This window comes from Coregonus clupeaformis, chromosome 30 (genome assembly GCF_020615455.1).
Source record: "Coregonus clupeaformis isolate EN_2021a chromosome 30, ASM2061545v1, whole genome shotgun sequence".
Lineage (NCBI taxonomy): Eukaryota > Metazoa > Chordata > Actinopteri > Salmoniformes > Salmonidae > Coregonus > Coregonus clupeaformis.
In genome coordinates, this window is record NC_059221.1 from 52793072 (window position 1) to 52813462 (window position 20391).

Below are 20391 nucleotides of genomic sequence, written 5' to 3' on the forward strand. Positions count from 1 at the left end.
CTGTGAGAGACGGAATCTAAAACAACCGATTAGGTGAAAAATCTGTCGCTGTGCCCTTGAGCAAGGCACTTAACTCTAATTGCTCCTGTAAGTCGCTCTGGATAAGAGCGTCTGCTAAATGACTAAAAATGTAAAAATCTCACAGTACGGATATTGCAATTTAGTGCCCTGGCCACATCTGCAGTCCTCATGCCTCCTTGCAGCATGCCTAAGGCACATTCACGCAGATGAGCACGGACCCTGGGCATCTTTCGTTTGGTGTTTTTCAGAGTCAGTAGAAAGGCCTCTTTAGTGTCCTACGTTTTCATAACTGTGACCTTAATTGCCTTCCGTCTGTAAGCTGTTAGTTCTTAACGACCTTTCCACAGGTGCATGTTCATTAATTGTTTATGGTTCATTGAACAAGCATGGGAAACAGTGTTTAAACCTTTTACAATGAAGATCTGTGAAGTTATTGGGATTTTTATTAATTTTCTTTGAAAGAGAGGGTCCTGAAAAAGGGACGTTTCTTTTTTTGCTGAGTTTATATAGTACTAGTCAAAAGTTTGGACACACATTCTCATTCAAGGGTTTTTCTATTTTCTACATTGTAGAATAATAGTGAAGACATCAAAACTATGAAATAACACATTTGGAATCATGTAGTAAAAAAAATTGTTAAACAAATCAAAATATATTTGAGATTTTTAAAATAGCCACCCTTTGCCTTGATGACAGATTTGCACACTCTTGACATTCTCTCAACCAGCTTCATGAGGTAGTCACCTGGAATGCATTTCAATTAACAGGTGTGCCTTCTTAAAAGTTAATTTGTGGAATTTCTTTCCTTCTTAATGCGTTTGAGCCAATCAGTTGTGTTGTGACAAGGTAGAGGGGGTATACAGAAGATAGCCTGCTAAAGGACACCAATAATAAGAAGAGACCTGCTTGGACCAAGAAACACGAGCAATGGACATTAGACCGGTGGAAATGTGTCCTTTGGTCTGGAGTCCAAATTTGAGATTTTTGGTTCAAACCGCCGTGTCTTTGTGAGACGCGGTGTGGGTGAACGGATGATCTTCACATGTGTATTTCCCACCGTAAATCATAGAGGTGGTGGTGTTATGGTGTGGGGGTGCTTTGCTGGTGACACTGTGTGATTTATTTAGAATTCAAGGCACACTTAACCAGCATGGCTACCACAGAATTCTACAACGATACACCATCCCATCTGGTTTGGGCTTAGTGGGACTTTACTTTGTTTTTCAACAGGACAATGACCCAACACACCTCCAGGCTGTGTAAGGGCTATTTTAACTACCAAGAAGGAGAGTGATGGAGTGCTGCATCAGATGACCTGGCCTCCACAATCCCCCGACCTCAACCCAATTGAGATGGTTTGGGATGAGTCGGACAGCAGACTGAAGGAAAAGCAGCCAACAAGTGCTCAGCATATGTGGGAACTCCTTCAAGACTGTTGGAAAAGCAATCCAAGTGAAGCTGGTTGAGAGAATGCCAAGAGTGTGCAAAGCTGTCATCAAGGAAAAGGGTGGCTATTTGAAGAATCTCAAATATATTTTGATTTTTTAAACACTTTGTTGGTTACTACATGACTGTGACCTTGTGTTATTTCATAGTTTTGATGTCTTCACTATTATTCTACAATGTTAACATTTTTTAAAAATAAAGAAAAACCCTTGAATGAGTAGGTGTGTCCAAACTTTTGACTGGTAGTATATACAGTGGGGAGAACAAGTATTTGATACACTGCCGATTTTGCAGGTTTTCCTACTTACAAAGCATGTAGAGGTCTGTCAGTTTTATCATAGGTACACTTCAACTGTAAGAGACGGAATCTAAAACAAAAATCCAGAAAATCACATTGTATGATTTTTAAGTAATTAATGTGCATTTTATTGCATGACATAAGTATTTGATACATCAGAAAAGCAAAACTTAATATTTGGTACAGAAACCTTTGTTTGCAATTTCAGAGATCATACGTTTCATGTAGGTCTTGACCAGGTTTGCACACACTGCAGCAGGGATTTTGGCCCACTCCTCCATACAGACCTTCTCCATTTTCTATTGGGTTCAGGTCTGGAGACTGGCTAGGCCACTCCAGGACCTTGAGATGCTTCTTACAGAGCCACTCCTTAGTTGCCCTGGCTGTGTGTTTCGGGTTGTTGTCATGCTGGAAGACCCAGCCACGACCCATCTTCAATGCTCTTACTGAGGGAAGGAGGTTGTTGGCCAAGATCTCGCGATACATGGCCCCATCCATCCTCCCCTCAATACGGCGCAGTCGTCCTGTCCCCTTTTCAGAAAAGCATCCCCAAAGAATGATGTTTCCACCTCCATGCTTCACGGTTGGGATGGTGTTCTTGGGGTTGTACTCATCCTTCTTCTTCCTCCAAACATGGCGAGTGGAGTTTAGACCAAAAAGCTCTATTTTTGTCTCATCAGACCACATGACCTTCTCCCATTCCTCCTCTGGATCATCCAGATGGTTATTGGCAAACTTAAGACGGGCCTGGACATGCGCTGGCTTGAGCAGGGGGACCTTGCGTGCGCTGCAGGATTTTAATCCATGACGGCGTAGTGTGTTACTAATGGTTTTCTTTGAGACTGTGGTCCCAGCTCTCTTCAGGTCATTGACCAGGTCCTGCCGTGTAGTTCTGGGCTGATCCCTCACCTTACTCATGATCATTGATGCCCCACAAGGTGAGACCTTGCATGGAGCCCCAGACCGAGGTTGATTGACCGTCATCTTGAACTTCTTCCATTTTCTAATAATTGCGCCAACAGTTGTTGCCTTCTCACCAAGCTGCTTGCCTATTGTCCTGTAGCCCATCCCAGCCTTGTGCAGGTCTAAAATGTGATCCCTGATGTCCTTACACAGCTCTCTGGTCTTGGCCATTGTGGAGAGGTTGGAGTCTGTTTGATTGAGTGTGTGGACAGGTGTCTTTTATACAGGTAACGAGTTCAAACAGGTGCAGTTAATACAGGTAATGAGTGGAGAACAGGAGGGCTTCTTAAAGAAAAACTAACAGGTCTGTGAGAGCCGGAATTCTTACTGGTTGGTAGGTGATCAAATACTTATGTCATGCAATAAAATGCAAATTAATTACTTAAAAATCATACAATGTGATTTTCTAGATTTTTGTTTTAGATTCCGTCTCTCACAGTTGAAGTGTACCTATGATAAAAATTACAGACCTCTACATGCTTTGTAAGTAGGAAAACCTGCAAAATTGGCAGTGTATCAAATACTTGTTCTCCCACTGTATATATTTTTAATAGGTTTCCTATGGATGATTGACAGTATAATTGAAAACATATTTCCATTAAGTCAAAATTCTCTGATGTGTGGACCTACAACCATCTTTGTGGTACCATTTGAAAGTCTCCCATTTGAGCACATTTATCAGCCAGAACATGACACCCACCCTGTATTCAAGAGCATGTTGTGTCTCAACCGATAGCGGGCACAACACAAATACCTCAGATTATGTAAAATAGATTATAAACTTCAACATATGCGAATATGAAAAAACCCTGGAGTTTACACGTTTTTAGATATTTGACGTTAAAGGTAAAGAAATTATTTTTTTACTACAAAAAAACTTTTCCCCCCAGAAATTATAAAATAGTTTGACAACCCTGTTTATAAGCTTTTAAATTATATTAATCTCAACCGCTTATCTTTTCCAGTGATTAAGACATGGATGTCTCATGGTGGGGTATGCAAGATAGGTCAACTTTGAGAACCTTTACCTCTTGAAAGTTTTGGCATTAAGGTCCAAAAAGTCATTTTCTGAGCACTTCCACAATGGGCAAATGTGTATGGAAGGTTTTGTTCGAATCAAAAGGGGTGCTGTCAAAAAGGTTTTAAATTCATATGGATTTACCCTTTTTCCTGGCAGAACTGACAACATGTCATCATGAGATGCCAATTAGGTCAATAATTTCCTGTGTGTTGTTCCCTGCTAACAGTCTAGCTGTAATGCTGATGTTGCTATTTCAAAATAAATCATAACGATTGTAGAGGAAAATCAATGCCACACTGATGACTAAAGTCAAAATAAATAAAACACTTAACAAATACGATGAGTAAGTACAACAATGAGCCATGTAATCCTGCCGAGTCTTGCCAGCAGCAGTGGTGTTAGTGAACTGTACGTACTAGGTACCCATTCTGTAGTGATGTTGTGAACCATAGGAACTAGGAAAGTACCCACCAGTCCTGGCTCTCGATCCAGGGGGCGAGGAACTGCCGGAGCTCCATGGGGAAGCTGTCGCTGTACAGGTGGTACAGCTGCTCCAGATACCTGGTCTCCAGCTGCTGCAACTGGTTCCACTGGGCCATGATGCCTCCACAACCCTGGATAGGACACACAAGGAAACAGTTAGAGGGAGAAATGGAAAGCAAGGAAGACGCAAGGAAGCTAGATACTAATGAGGGGAACAGCTGTGGTCTCTTGACACAATATTCGGCTCTTGAGAGTTACCCAATGCAGGAGAAAACCTTGAGGCTACCATACAGTATGTCTCTGCTTTGAAACATTCCAACACCTTGATCAATTTATTATAGACACACGTCATAGTCGCCCTGACAAGAAAACCCCAGAAGCCGAAGACAAAGTATATGATGGTACCTCAGGCAGCTTCCTATAAAATACAGAGACATCCTGTTCAGCTCAACACACAGCCTTCACCGAGAAATAAAGACCAAAATAAACCCTGGCCTCCCCATCGGGGAGCCCAGGTCTGAAACTAGCAGATTTATTCTGCATTACCAGAAAACTATCCAGATTGCTAATTAAACAGGAACCACAACATTGATATTCATCACCAGCTGAATATAATGTCACTGTTGTCATCATCAACAAACCATTGAATGATGTAGGCTATGTAGCCTAATGCAGATGACACTGTCTGCATGTTAGCACAAAAGGTTGCTGCTCGTCATTCCTTCCATAATAACAGTGTCACTATATTTTCAAAGTGAAAGTGATTTCCCACTAACAGCGGTCATGATTTCAGTTAGTTATTTGAGCAGCCATGCTAACCCAGGCCTGGTATTTTTCCTACATTATAGTGCACTTGCTAAAAGCATTGACAAAATCCTAATTACCACCAGTGAAAGGTAGAGAACTACAGAGCATCCCCCAGCCCTGAGCGATCATACCGTCATTAGCCAACACCTGCCACCCTTCTCATTTTACTGGACACAGGAAGGAACACAATGTTCCCCTAGTGGCTCAAATGCACAATAACTTGCAAGGCCAAGAAGGACACAAAGGGTTGTGGTTAGGCTACAACTGTCCTGATAACAAGTCCCTATACAGTAGCAAGACCATTTTGTACTGTAGGCTAGATTTAAGGAAATCCAGAAGAGAGAAACAGGAGGAGCAAACAGTAGATCTTTCTTTATTCCATTCTTTGCGTCATCATATCTGATATGCTCCACTGACAGATTCAGATAACAGAATTTATCCAATCACAAAGACCCAATTCCTTGGATAACAGGTGAACAAACATGCTCCAACCGCATTTTGCTTTGCAGAGAATCCTAGACGTTGTGTCCTAAATGGCAAGATTTTCCTGTGCCCTGGTCAAAAGTAGTACACTAGGAATAGGTTGCCATTTGGGATAAATCCTAATTTATAAATGTCACTTCCTCTTGTCCTAAACAGGTGAAACAATGAGCTGAAATTGCCTGTGACCTTTACTGTTTGTATTGGTGTTGAAATTGGTAGATTTGATTGCAATCCTGGTTTACTTTCCCTGTCCACTTCCTGTCAGACTGGACTAAGGCCAATAAATACAATATTATAATCCCAGTCGATTCCACCAATATGATGAAGAGTCAGTCAAATAGAGGTTATGAGCCACAGGATCACACAAAAAAGCTTGTGATGATGCACACTGGAGAGTACCCGTCACATGAGACTCCGCGCCAAAAACAAATTGCAAATGTTTGCCAATGTTTGTTATGTTGCTAGCGTGAACAAGCATATTCCTTTTGCTAAAACTTTTCTAACGTGCATTACATTGTTTAAAGTTAGGCCTACATTGGCTACACAGGCAGCCTTATTCAGATCTCCCCCCCCCCACTAATTAGGTATTTTGCCAATAAAATGGGCAAAAGCTCAGAATTGGGCTGCCTGTGTGAACACAGCAATTGTATCGCAGACCAGAGGGGTATACTACGATGCAAAATTGATCTAAAGCTAGCCAGCTTCAGTTAATTTCACATTCCAGCTCAGGCTTCATCCGTACTACGATGGTGGATATTGCTTGTCCGCCCGCGCTAATTCTAGCAGCCTTGTAACTGCGTGTGCATGTCACACGTGGCTAGTCGAAAGCCAAACTCTTCATCGAGACAATGCTGAAACATCAATCCATGGGCGAGTAAGTGCCACATTTTAATTTATGCTGAAATCAAAATCTACTTCCCCAGAGTCAGATTAACTTGTGGATACACTTTTTATGTCTCTGTGTGCAGTAAGAAGGAAGTTAAAGGTAGTTTCGTGAGCCAATGCTTGCTAGCAGATACCCATAGACTTCCAGTCATTGCGCTAACACTAGTTAGCAATTGCGCTAACACTAGTTAGCAACTTCCTTCAAACTGCACGCAGAGACATAATAATGGTATCCACAAGTTCATCTGACTCTGGGGAAGATGATAAAGGGCCTCATTGCCAAAATCCCGAAGTATCCCTTTAAGTGCGTGAAGTTTTAAATGCATTTTGTCATTACTAAATGTGATAGGCATTTTAACATTAGTATTTCTTAACACACAGAACTGCTTTAACTCAGCAACATTTGTAGGTTTTCAAGCATTTACTGCTCATTTCAAGTCCTGCCACAACATCTCAATTGAGATGAGGTCTGGACTTTGACTAGGCCATTCCAAAACTTCAAATTTGTTGCTTCTTAACCATTTTCATGTAGAATTGATTGTGTGTTTCGGATCATAGTCTTGCTGCATGACCCAGCTGCGCTTCAGCTTCAGCTCAAAGATGGTTACACTTTTCACTCATCTGTTCTGCATGGAAGAGTGGGCTCACATCAACACCATTATCCCAGAAACCCTAGACCCACTCCAATTTGTATACCGCCCCAACAGATCCACAGATGATGCAATCTCTATTGCACTCCACACTGCCCTTTACCACCTGGACAAGAGGAACACCTACGTGAGAATGTTATTCATTGACTACAGCTCAGCATTCAACACCATAGTGCCATCAAAGCTCATCACTAAGCTAAGGATCCTGGGACTAAACACCTCCCTCTGCAACTGGATCCTGGACTTCCTGACGGGCCGCCCCCAGGTGGTAAGGGTAGGTAACAACACATCTGCCACACTGATCCTCAACACGGGGGGCCCCTCAGGGGTGCGTGCTCAGTCCCCTCCTGTACTCCCTGTTCACCCATGACTGCATGGCCAGGCACGACTCCAACACCATCATTAAGTTTGCCGACGACACAACAGTGGTAGGCCTGATCACCAACAACGATGAGACAGCCTATAGGGAGGAGGTCAGAGACCTGGCCGTGTGGTGCCAGGATAACAACCTCTCCCTCAACGTGACCAAGACAAAGGAGATGATTGTGGACTACAGGAAAAAAAAGGAATGAGCACGCCCCCATTCTCATCGACGGGGCTGTAGTGGAACAGGTTGAGAGCTTCAAGTTCCTTGGTGTCCACATCACCAACCTACTATCATGGTCCAAACACACCAAGACACTTGTGAAGAGGGCACGACAAAGCCTATTCCCCCTCAGGAGACTGAAAAGATTTGGCATGGGTCCTCAGATCCTCAAAAAATTATACAGCTGCACCATCAAGAGCATCCTGACTGGTTGCATCACTGCCTGGTATAGCAACTGCTCAGCCTCCGACCGCAAGGCACTAGAGGGTAGTGCGTACAGCCCAGTACATCACTGGGGCCAAGCTTCCTGCCATCCAGGACCTCTATACCAGGCAGTGTCAGAGCAAGGCCCTCAAAATTGTCAAAGACTCCAGCCACCCTAGTCATAGACTGTTCTCTCTGCTACCGCATGGAAAGCGGTACCGGAGTGCCAAGTCCAGGTCCAAAAGACTTCAACAGCTTCTACCCCCAAGCCATAAGACTCCTGAACAGCTAATCATGGCTACCCGGACTATTTGCACTGCCCCCCCACCCCAACCCCATATTTTTACGCTGCTGCTACTCTGTTCATTATTTATGCATAGTCACTTTAACTCTACCCATATGTACATATTACTTCAATGACCTCAACTAGCCGGTGCCCCCGCACATTGACTCTGCACCGGTACCCCCCTGTATATATAGCCTCCCTACTGTTATTTTATTTTCTCAACACTTTTTTGTTGTTTTATTTTACTTTTTTATTAATAATAAATGCACTGTTGGTTAAGGGCTGTAAGTAAGCATTTCACTGTAATGTCTGCACCTGTTGTATTCGGCACATGTGGCCAATAAAATTTGATTTGATTTTATTTGAAAATTCCTCCACAGCAACGTGAGTGACTCATCAACAACTACAGGAAGTGTTTGGTTGGAGTCATTGCAGCTAAAGGTGGCACAACCAGTTACTGATTGTAAGGGGGCAATTACTTTTTCACACAGGAGCATTGGGTGTTGCACAACTTTGTATATTAAATAAATTAAATAAGTATGTAATTGCGCAGGTCGGTCACGTCTGCATATACATTTGAAGTCGGAAGTTTACATACACTTAGGTTGGAGTCATTAAAACTTGTTTTTCAACCACTCCACAAATTTCTTGTTAACAAACTATAGTTTTGGCAAGTCAGTTAGGACATCTACTTTGTGCATGACAAGTAATTTTCCAACAATTGTTTACAGACAGATTATTTCACTTATAATTCACTGTATCACAATTCCAGTAGGTCAGAAGTTTACATAAACTAAGTTGACAGCCCTTTAAACAGCTTGGAAAATTCCAGAAAATGATGTCATGGCTTTAGAAGCTTCTGATAGGCTAATTGACATCATTTGAGTCAATTGGAGGTGTACCTGTGGATGTATTTCAAGGCCTACCTTCAAACTCAGTGCCTCTTTGCTTGACATCATGGGAAAATCAAAATAAATGAGCCAAGACCTCAGAAAAAAAATTGTAGACTCCACAAGTCTGGTTCATCCTTGGGAGCAATTTCCAAACGCCTGAAGGTATCACGTTCATCTCTACAAACAATAGTATGCAAGTATAAACACCATGGAACCATGCAGCCATCATACCGCTCAGGAAGGAGACGCGTTCTGACTCCTAGAGATGAACGTACTTTGGTGCGAAAAGTGCAAATCAATCCCAAAACAACAGCAAAGGACCCTGTGAAGATGCTGGAGGGAACAGGTACAAAAGTATCTATATCCACAGTAAAACGAGTCCTATATCGACATAACCTGAAAGGCCGCTCAGCAAGGAAGAAGCCACTGCTCCAAAACCACCATAAAAAAGCCAGACTACGGTTTACAACTGCACATGGGGACAAAGATCGTACTTTTTGGAGAAATGTCTTCTGGTCTGATGAAACAAAAATAGAACTGTTTGGCCATAATGACCATCGTTATGTTTGGAGGAAAAAGGGGGCGGTTTGCAAGCCGAAGAACACCATCCCAACCGTGAAGCACGGGGGTGGCAGTATCATGCTGTGGGGGTGCTTTGCTGCAGGAGGGACTGGTGCACTTCACAAAATAGATGGCATCATGAGGAAGGAAAATTATGTGGATATATTGAAGCAACATCTCAAGACATCAGTCAGGAAGTTAAAGCTTGGTCGCAAATGGGTCTTCCAAATGGACAATAACCCCAAGCATACTTCCAAAATTGTGTCAAAATGGCTTAAGCAAAAAAAAAATCAAGGTATTGGAGTGGCCATCACAAAGCCCTGACCTCAATCCTGTAGAACATTTGTGGGCAGAACTGAAAAAGCCTGTGCGAGCAAGGAGGCCTACAAACCTGACTCAGTTACACCAGCTCTGTCAGGAGGAATGGGCCAAAATTCACCCAACTTATTGTGGGAAGCTTGTGGAAGGCTACTCGAAACGTTTGACCCAAGTTAAACAATTTAAAGGCAATGCTACCAAATACTAATTGAGTGTATGTAAACTTCTGACCCACTGGGAATGTGATGAAAGAAATAAAAGCTGAAATAAATCATTCTCTCTGCTATTATTCTGACATTTCACATTCTTAAAATAAAGTGGCGATCCTAACTGACCTAAGACAGGTAATTTTTACTAGGATTAAATGTCAGGAATTGTGAAAAACTGAGTTTAAATGTATTTGGCTAAGGTGTATGTAAACCTCCGACTTCAACTGTATACCCAGCAGGTGTGCATGCTCAGTAATTAGTATGTTCTATGTTGAGGGGCGATTTCCTAATATCGCTATTCGTTGACTGTGTGTGATAAATATGTCCTGATGTGTTAAAATATATTATGTATTGGCCATTGATGTTTCAACTATTGAGATTTATTGATTATGGAGTAACATATTAATGTTGGTTGAATACCTGCTGCAGGGCTTGTTCAGATGCTCATTTCGAGAGAGCTTAGGCTAGAGTGACATGTCGTCCCAGCGCTGTACTAAACCCTGCTGTAAGGGTCCATTACAAGTTTATTTGAGAAAAGGAAAGATAGGAAAGTTTAAAGGGAACCCATACTCATTTCACATGTTAGACATCATCATGTCACCTCTCCTTTCCTCGCTCCTCTTTCACTACCCTGCATGGGGTGTATTCATTACGCTGATTCTGCTGCAAAACGTTTTGCAACAGAAACCGTTTAAACAGAAAATGTTTTTGCAACAAAAAATGAGTTTCTATTGAACAGATTCAGGTAGTTCCCTCCCGTTTGGGTCGGTTTGCCCCCATTTGGTTCTTAAACGGTAAATGGTTCCATTGCAAGACATTATGAATACACTCCTGGTGTGAGATTGTGCTGCGTACAAAAACTAGTATCAAACCACAACACAGAGCAGCTGAGCTGACTCATCATCATGTGTCAAAACTCAAACTGTCACCTTCCAATTCAATTACTTGTTATTTTCTTTCAACTTCCTCTTACTGGAGTTTCTCAAGTCATACAAAGTGTGTGGGCTTAAATGGATCCCATGTTAGTTAATCAACAGCTATGCTTGTAATTTACAGTACCTCAAAACAGACAACTCTTTGGCAACAGATGACAACCCAGTCAAAACCCATAAAATATAGATGACAAGATAATAGATGAAAAACTAAAAGGCAGAAACTTCCTTGTACAACCCGACCCTCCATCCATGGGTAGCTTTTGTCCATTTTGGGGGAATTTCTCATGTCTTACTCATTGGTAGGAAGAAGTTTGATCCAAATCGGATGTTGGGTACTATATTTATTTACTTTTATCTGAATCCTATAAATGTAAAAGTAGCCAATTTGGGTGCAATCAATTAGCTTAATTTCTCAGAGATCAAATTATATTTCAACAAAATTATGTTTTAGAAATGCTAATCGTACCTTTTACTAACTACAGAAATGATTTCAGAACAATCCAAGATGGTGGGAGTCGAAATCCTCTTTATTATTCACTCAGTCACACCCAGAGAATTAAAACGAACCTATGGCAACACCACTAGATTCAGCTCATATTCAAAGTGGGCATTACCAGTGCCTATAAAGATTGCTGGCTTCGCTATAGTTCTGAAAAGAGCAGGGCTTTGTCTGAGCAGCACTTGTCCCATCATTCCCATTACAGAGTGGGATGGAATGCACAGGCAGACAACAGAGAGCCACAGAGACACTGAACTCCACCAGGGTTATTAACACAGCTGTGTGAACAGTGGCACAACACCAGACAGGCCTGGGGCTCTCTACTCCTCAGGGCAGGCCTTGGCCTACAGGAGCAAATCAACATGAACTGACTTTCACTGCGCCTGTGTTGCAAGAACTGTAGGCCTCAAGAACAGGAAACAGCCCATACCGCAGCAAGTCAGCACTCATTTAATCACTAGTGTCTCTCTGCAGCCACTATGGGTAGGCTACATAATAAAAAACATTGTTTATACATTTGTCTAAAAGAGCGTGGTGTACTGTACAGTATTTTTGTGCAGTGAACTGTTAAACCCCATGTTTCTCTAAGTCAGACAGGGAGTAGGTATCACACATTTCTACACCCCTTCAATACACATCACTACAGTATCAAAGTCTCACTCAATGCGGTAAGCAGTTGCTTCTCTTTTAGTCACCAGGGTCCAGTTTTTCCAAAACATTTAATCCAGACCAAAATGATCCTGTGTGGTGTTACATTCTGCTCCCCCTTTAGATGAAGTCCGTCCTCATTTCTGGATGTAGTTTTAAGACAAAATGGAAGCAAATCTCTATCACCACATCATATGCTACAACAAAGATCATGTTATATGATCCCATAACATGTGGTTGAAATATTGTCTTTCTGTGTCTTTCTAAACAGGGAACAAATTTGAATGGGGAAATTTGACAACACAGGATAATTTTTATCTGGATTAAATGTTTAGATAAACTGGGCCCAGGTAAAAAAAAAAAAAACACCAATAAAAAATAAAAATAAAAGATATTTAGATATATAATACTCAGGAAAACCCCCAAGAGAAAAACACATGAATGTCATCCTTCATAGGCTCTCAGGTGTAATGTGTACGTGGATTGTGATCATAAAAGCACCTCAAAAGCTGAAACGAGGACATTGGACAATGGAAACATTATTTGAGGAAGAGATTCCAGGAAAATGTATTACTTTATTCCGGTAAGTATTTCCTGGTGCATTTCAGTGACAACCTTGCAGTTTTACTATATCCTATTTGCCACATGGGTTATCTTACATGTGCTGCTACCAATCATCAAGCAAAAAGAGGCCAGCATCAAGCAAAAAGAGGCCTATTGACTAAATTCATTAGAGCTGAAGGAAGGGAAATTAATGTCTCCAGATGATTTTAAGGGGTGGGGGGTCAAACAGAAGTCTGGTGACAGCTGAACCTAAAAGACGATTCCCCCCATTCTGTGAGCAATGACATCATGAGAACAGTGTGTGTGTTGTGTGCAGTAGCAGTGTGTGGTTAAATAACTGGGGAAGCCAAGCCAGGGACAAAAAATGCCATATTACAACCTGTGGTGATAATTGCGTTGTTTGCTCTATAACCTGTTAATTCATATGCCTTCACACCATGATATATAGGCCTAAAGGCTGAGACAATAAGAAGACACAGTGGCAGAATAAATGTAACCACACCTTTGTTTTTATCACAAAACCAGATAGCTACCTCTGTCCAATGAAGTCCACAAAGCATATTGCATGTACAGTAACATGACCTACAGCATGGTTAAGCAAGTTAATGTTTCCGACATTTTCTGACCACTAAACAACTATTGATTTAAAAGCACAGAGTAACCGCAAGTCGCAAAAAAACAGGAGCTTCCTCCACTATTCCAGCACCATTTCAACTTCAACATATTCAAATCACCTCGCTTAGTCTAATACAGTGACAACTAAAAGATACCAAAAACAATTTAGTCCAATCAACGTAAGCTAAATATGATGTGGCTGTCCATGGTTCTGATTTCTGTGTGTATGCCTTCGTGCAAGTAGAAAAACATGTTGACTCACCCTACTTGTAGAGAAACACCAATGCCATCCTTCACTCTTTCATGTTGACTAAACAGTCTATCACTGTCATACTTCCATTCATGGGCAACGTTTGCTAGTTAACATTAGCCTTCTACATCTAGCTACATATTGAACTTCCATCCTCTCAGGCCAGGGGCACAACAATGTATGAATTAATGGTTGGATCAGAATCACCATTATAATCATTGGCCAGTACAGAGAATTAAGTAAAACCACAAGTCCAAATCCCTATCTCCATCCATGGCTAATTTAGGCTAGCTAGCCGCCGGAGGACAACAATCCAATGAGATGCTACAATTAAAGTGTTTCTGTCAATGACTTTTGCTCTCAATGGGATTTGATAGCAGTGATGCCAAATCCAAGCTGGCTTCCCTTGACACTTTTTTGGTGCGCCAGGACCATTCACAGTTTATTTGTATTTATTTTATTTAACCTTTATTTAACTAGGCAAGTCAGTTAAGAACAAATTCTTATTTACAATGACGGCCTACACCTGCCAAACCCGGACAACGCTGGGCCAATTGTGCGCTGCCCTATGGGACTCCCAATCACGGCCAGTTGTGATACAGCCTGGAATTGAACCAGGGGGTCTGTAGTGACGCCTCAAGCACTGAGATGCAGTGCCTTAGACCGCTGCGCCACTAGGGAGCCCAGTTGAGCTGATTAGTAAATATTTTATACTTTTTTTGTCAAGGGAGGCCAGATGCTCGCTGGCTTCCCTTTCCTTAAATGCTACGGGCGGCAACAATGTCATCCTCGTTTGGACCAGACATGATAAGATAGATAGCCTACACATAGAGAGACGTCAAAGGGGCGCTGTTTCGCTCGCTCTGATGCTTTCTTCCTGTGATATTCAATTCACAAGAGGCTGAATGTAGGAAAATGATGATACACAGAGAGACGAAAGATACATTATTTTATGTTTTTTTATTGGTCACTTTTTGGGGGAAGCCTGGCTTCCCTTGGCATCAATAAATACACGCCACTGGTTGTGTGTGTTTGTAATCCCTCAAACTGTAGGAAACTGTAGTCTGGTTGTTGCAAACCTGGAGGCATGCATGGTTGACGTGATGACCTTTCCAAGCACCTTTTGATGGATCAAATGGCCGTGACATGCCCACATGAAAGTGGTCATCACAACCTGCATCACTGGATGTGGATTTGACCGAAGTCAGCATCCCAACATGGTTGCACTTGCAACCTCATAAAATGTGCAAGATCATCCTTGAAGAAATGGCCAGCACATCATCACAAGAATTAAGCATAAACTGTCGGCGTATGCTATCCTTTGAAATCAAACATAGAACCAACAACAGCTGCAACGATTGGTAGGCCTAATCTACTTGCGAAACAGTGTGATTAAACTTTTAGCGATTTATGTATTAACATGGAGGACGGAGTTCCAGTTACTTTGTGTCGAGTGAGATTCACCGAATGGCAGTGTATCCTCAATCTGTTGATACATTGATGTTACTCGCACACCACACACGCGTAACTTTGTGTTGTGTAACACATTCTTATAACATTATTCTCACTGCCCAACCACAATTTGATGTATAAATAATACAAAGCAGAGCGGTCTACGACCGCCTACTTACCCTACTGTCCTCGGGAAAGTGTGTCAGAAAAATGAGCCCGTCAAATCGTAGCCAGCCACCAGCATGAAACCACCAGAACGAAATGTCTTATTGTACAGGAAAACCGAGAAAACTTTCAACCAAACTGTATTTCTAACAATCGCAAATAGAGTAACGTCAGCCTACTTCAATATTGCAGTACTGTACACACATACCTTAAGTTTTCCAATTCCACCCCCGAAAGCAGACAAACATCAAGAAAGTGTTGATTGACATGACTAGGATGCAACAGCAGACGAGAACACAATTTCGTCCAATCTTTGTGTAGGTTATTGCACGAAGGCGGGACTAAAGCTAAAGGGAGGTTGTGGGTGTAGTGTTCATTGCCTCGGCACGGAGGCTGTTCCTTATATAACACACTCCCTCCGTTTTTACGGAAAATTTATTTTACAAACATGGCCTTGCAGTGGGAGAATAAATAGCCCAATGGAACAGCTAAACTGGAAGTCATCTGAATTACTGGCAGTCGCTACGTCATCACAAGTTTAATAACAAGACTTGAATATCGTTGATTTTCTGTCTTGCCCAAATCAATATTATATGCGGCATCGACAAATATTCTAATCAAGGCTTGAAAACAGTGTTATTATAGTATTTGAAATATAACATATTAATTATTACAGTGAGAAAAATTTGGTGATATGGTCTAGTCTTCTTCTTCTTCTTCTTCTTCTTCTTCATCATCATCTATGTAGGCTATAGCACAAACAGATCATCAATAATTAAATATTTGATCAATATGTTTACTTGGTTTCATGGGACCTAAGAATTACAGGGTTCTATGCTCCTAAACTTTCAAATTTTTCTTGTAAGGCATTGCCCATCAATTTGAGTGTGGTCATCTCTCAGGTAGCTAACCTTATGGGCCTAGGTCATTATAGTACATAGTGAGACTAATAGCATAATTTAAGTGTCCCTTTTCAGCAGGGACATAACCAGAGTAAACACTTAACTGAGGTTATCAGAATCATAGCAGGTCAGGCCACATGCTGTGAAAACCAAATTAATATGACTGGTTTCCTGAGATTAGGACCAAGCCTACACTAAAACGCATGCTCAATGGAGTTACTTTTACAGTTGCTAGAACTCTGGATCCTCTGCCACTCCCAGATTTTCCGTTGTTTGTTGTCATCTACGGAGGCAAAGAAACACGGTTGACAATGTTTACTTTCATTACAAACTCACTCACACTTTGAAGCAGCATGACACAAATCTCTATCCCCAATGACCAATAGCTAAAGTACTCTTCTCTTTACTTTATGATGTTTTGCATCATTAGTCAGTGCTTATCATGGACTAACATCAGCTTATGGAGCAAGATAATGATTTACCATGTGTAGGTTTGAATGGTTTTCAAGGAAAAGGGAACATGTCGTTTTCTTCATTAGAATGCAAATTCATTCAAAGAAAATGACTGGCCTCTGTTTACCCCGGGTGACTAATAGGAGTGTAGTAATGGTCAATAATTGTCACGACTTCCTCCGAGGCTGCCTCCTCTCCTTGTTCGGGGCAGGCTTCGGCGTTCGTCGTCACCGGCCTTCTATCAACTGCCGCTCCTCATCTCATCATTCCATTTGTTTTGTCTTGTTTATTACACACACCTGGTTCATATCCCCTCATCAGTACCTGTATAAGTGTTCCCTCTGCCCCCTTGTCTTTGTGTGTGATTGTTTATTGTGGAGAATAGTGAAGCTCGGTGGAGCGCCGTGTATTTTGTATCGTCGGGATATTTCCCTGTGTGCCTTGTATTTTCCAGTATGCCTGTTTTGAGCACTGGAGTGTTTTTTGACTCATTACTGCATAACTATGTATTTGCGGAATAAAGCTTGTTATTCTGTGATTTACCCTCCTGCGCCTGACTCCTTCAACATCACCTCATCACAAGAATACAGCTGTATAGGCTGCACTTACATAGCATTGGTTTGAACTTTGACACATTCAATAATCATAGTGGTGAAGTCTGGTGTAAATCAGATAGCTTTTATTGATATATAAGTGGTTAGACAAAAAGTCATTTAATTCAACAGAAAAATCAAGCTTAATTATTTGATCTGACAAGAATAGGGAGATATTATCATCTCAGTTCAGTTGAAAATGGCAGTGCTACATTCTCTATTCTTGTAATCAGGATAAGTACAGTATCCTGCAGGGTTGGGGTCAATTCCATTTCAATTACAGACAATTCATGAAGTACACTGAAATTCCAATTACCTTAAATGCTTTTCAATTAGGAAAATTTGGAATTGTAATTTGGTTTACTTTCTGAATTTAAATGGAATTGGCCCCAACCCTGGTATCCTGCAGTAGTTTGTCTGATAATTTTACACAGAACTGCATATGGACTGACAATGCTGTGAGACTACACTACATGCAAATAAATTAAACAGTTGAAAGATGAGCAGTCACTGTTCGTGTCTCCACTCTCTCCTGAAGAAGGCAGGAAATGCTATTAATCTCCTCGGCTAATAGGGGGAGATGACGGGTGTTTATAGATGGTGGTAAACTTAGCTTGTGTTTGACAAAAACTTGGTCAATCTTTAATGTATCTGTGTGTTCAGTATTGGCCTTGGCATTTATGTAATGAGAATACATTTCAGCCTTGTAAAAAAATAAAGTAAAAACAAAATATGAACTGCACAAAGACCTGCTGATTTTTGGAGGAATATCTTTGGTTGCTTTTTGACTGCATCATCTCTCCTTCTCTCTGCACTGACCTCTCCCTACACTCCTCCACATGCCCCCACTCTCTCTCACTCTCTGTCTGTCTGTCTCTCTCTATCCACACACACACACACACACACACACACACACACACACACACACACACACACACACACACACACACACACACACACACACACACACACACACACACAATGTCCTCTCTCTGTGTTGTCTCTTTCAATCACTCTCCTCAGAGAAAGCACTCTCCTTAATCAGATTCCTGCCTCATTGATTATCCTAATGGTGTTCCACAGAGACCACCCCTCCCTACCCCGGTTCGTTCATCAAGGTCGGTCAGACACAGAGGGCTATGGAGACACATAGAAAAGCCTTCTTTCTGTAGCACTGTCTTCCATCCAGGCCATGTGTGCTTTCAGTCCTTCTGTACATAGTCTCACTACTTTGTTTTCCAGAGGCATGTCTTATAGGTAGAGAAAGAACACGAGACAACAGCTTTTAGCTTGTATTGCATTTACTGGTCTCACTTCATGTCAAACTCAAATAATCTATTCTAATCACCATCGCCTCCCTATAGCAGACCCTTGCCAGACCACACAAGCACAAACAAACGGACAAGTAATTCAAATAGACAGAGACTGAGGTCCAGGAACGGACATGTATTTTTTTAGTTCACCTTTGTAACACTGCCATGTCATTCACAATCCCTTGCAATTTGCTGCCGGCACCAACAAAATTGGATAGCGCTTACATTTCCATATGTCACTATAGACTTTCATTAAACTGTCACCTGGCACATTGACATACGCTGGAGGGGTTCCTACAAGATTCTCTCCTTTTACTCCCCACAATTACAGCACCCTTTGCAGTCCAGGGGAAGTGCTGGATATATCCTGTCAATAGCTGTGACCATGGTGATAGATTCAATAATCAAGACTCCTCTTCCAGGAGAGAAGCCCCTGGAGTAACTGTAATGTGGCAGTTTAACACAGTTATGTGTGTGCTTATTATAGCATATATGTACAGTACAGGTATGATTCTTGTAGCACTCTGAGCATGCATGCATACATTTGTAAAATGTGTGTCAGTACAATTAAAAATGTTTTTTTTATTTTTATGAACATTATCATGTAAGCACAAGTGAGAGAAAAAACGGTGAAAAAAGTTAACTTCTACAGAACGATGGCACTAGGAACCTTTGATTAAAAGACGGTTCAAAATGTCATTCTCCTATCATCAGTGACCAGCCCTAGTAACAGCCAGGTAGTTTGGTGGTTACACTGGTAACTAAAAACTCTCAACTCAGAAAGATAACTATTTTCCAGATATCACAATATAGTACAACTTAGAAACTTGATGAAACATTATTTTAAAAGGTAACTATGCATCTAAATTCAGATCTCATTCAAGTCATCACTAATCCTTCATCCTTCGCGGTCTCCATTTCAAAACAACAAAACCATTTTTTTGTTGGCTACTAAAACACTTTTCAAGGATCTGTTGCAATCCATTTATTTGTGTGAAAAACTTTCGAAATAATTAAAGAGAAGGATTTCTTTACACTTCTGGCATCCATCCACCCCATGACATTATTTAAAGGTACACTAGTTTTCTTCCTGATTGCTCAAAATCATGGCTGAAACATAACACACACACACAAAAGTAGTTATATTTATGCCAATCAGTGAGTCTGTTCCTCTTCTTTTTTAATATTGCATTTGCCGTGACCCTCCCTCTCAGTCCTCCATAATGAAAACAATCAACCATTAGGGCCACACTGTTCATCAGAAATAAAAGCTACATAGTGCTCCTTTAAGAAAAGTGAAAACAATCTTAATCTTTATCATTAACTTATCTATCTTATATCTCGTCCTTTAAAAACCTTGACATGTTGACAGAGCTTGTATGCCCACACTTACAGTAGAAAGCTGGCTGCTCAAAATGGCTGTGAGCATTTGTTTAACCGATCTGTAAACTCTTCAGTCAAGGAAAAGACGGTTCCCTGTGTCTCTCTCCATCCATGTTGAAACCATCTTTATGTGTTTACAGTATGTGCACTTACTCTTCATTTGTCAAAACGTCATTTCTCTGACATGCACATCACATGACCACCGACCATCAAATCAAAAAATCTCAAAACACCACCCCCACTAGGCACACACTGGTTGAATCAACATTGTTTCCACGTCTTTTCAATGAAATGACGTTGAACCAACGTGGAATAGACGTTGAAGTGACGTCTGTGCCCAGTGGGTCCTATTTCCATATACACTGCTATGTACTGTATATCCTACGTATAAATTATTGTACATCAAATCACAATAGCAAAGACTATTTATTACCTTAGCATTGTGGTCATTCTATTTCAAAAACAAAAAAATTAACGAAACGATATCAACAAGCAATATCCCAGA

General features: G+C 41.3%; 1 protein-coding gene across 8 annotated transcripts in view; it reads right to left on the reverse strand.

Annotated features, from left to right (window-relative positions):
* LOC121569579 (signal transducer and activator of transcription 3) overlaps positions 1 to 15534 on the reverse strand; it is a 33631-nt gene extending 18097 nt beyond the window's left edge. For 6 of the 8 annotated variants that reach the window (XM_041880668.2, XM_041880665.2, XM_041880664.2 and 3 more), the window contains exons 1-2: positions 15257 to 15441; positions 4221 to 4363 (exon numbers count right to left, since the gene is read on the reverse strand). In XM_041880668.2, coding sequence (XP_041736602.1) covers positions 4221 to 4348 — 128 coding nt within the window. In that variant the 5' untranslated portion in view covers positions 4349 to 4363; positions 15257 to 15441. The other 2 variants (XM_041880660.2, XM_041880661.2) reach the window with 2 other exon arrangements.
* Positions 15535 to 20391: the final 4857 nt, after the last annotated feature.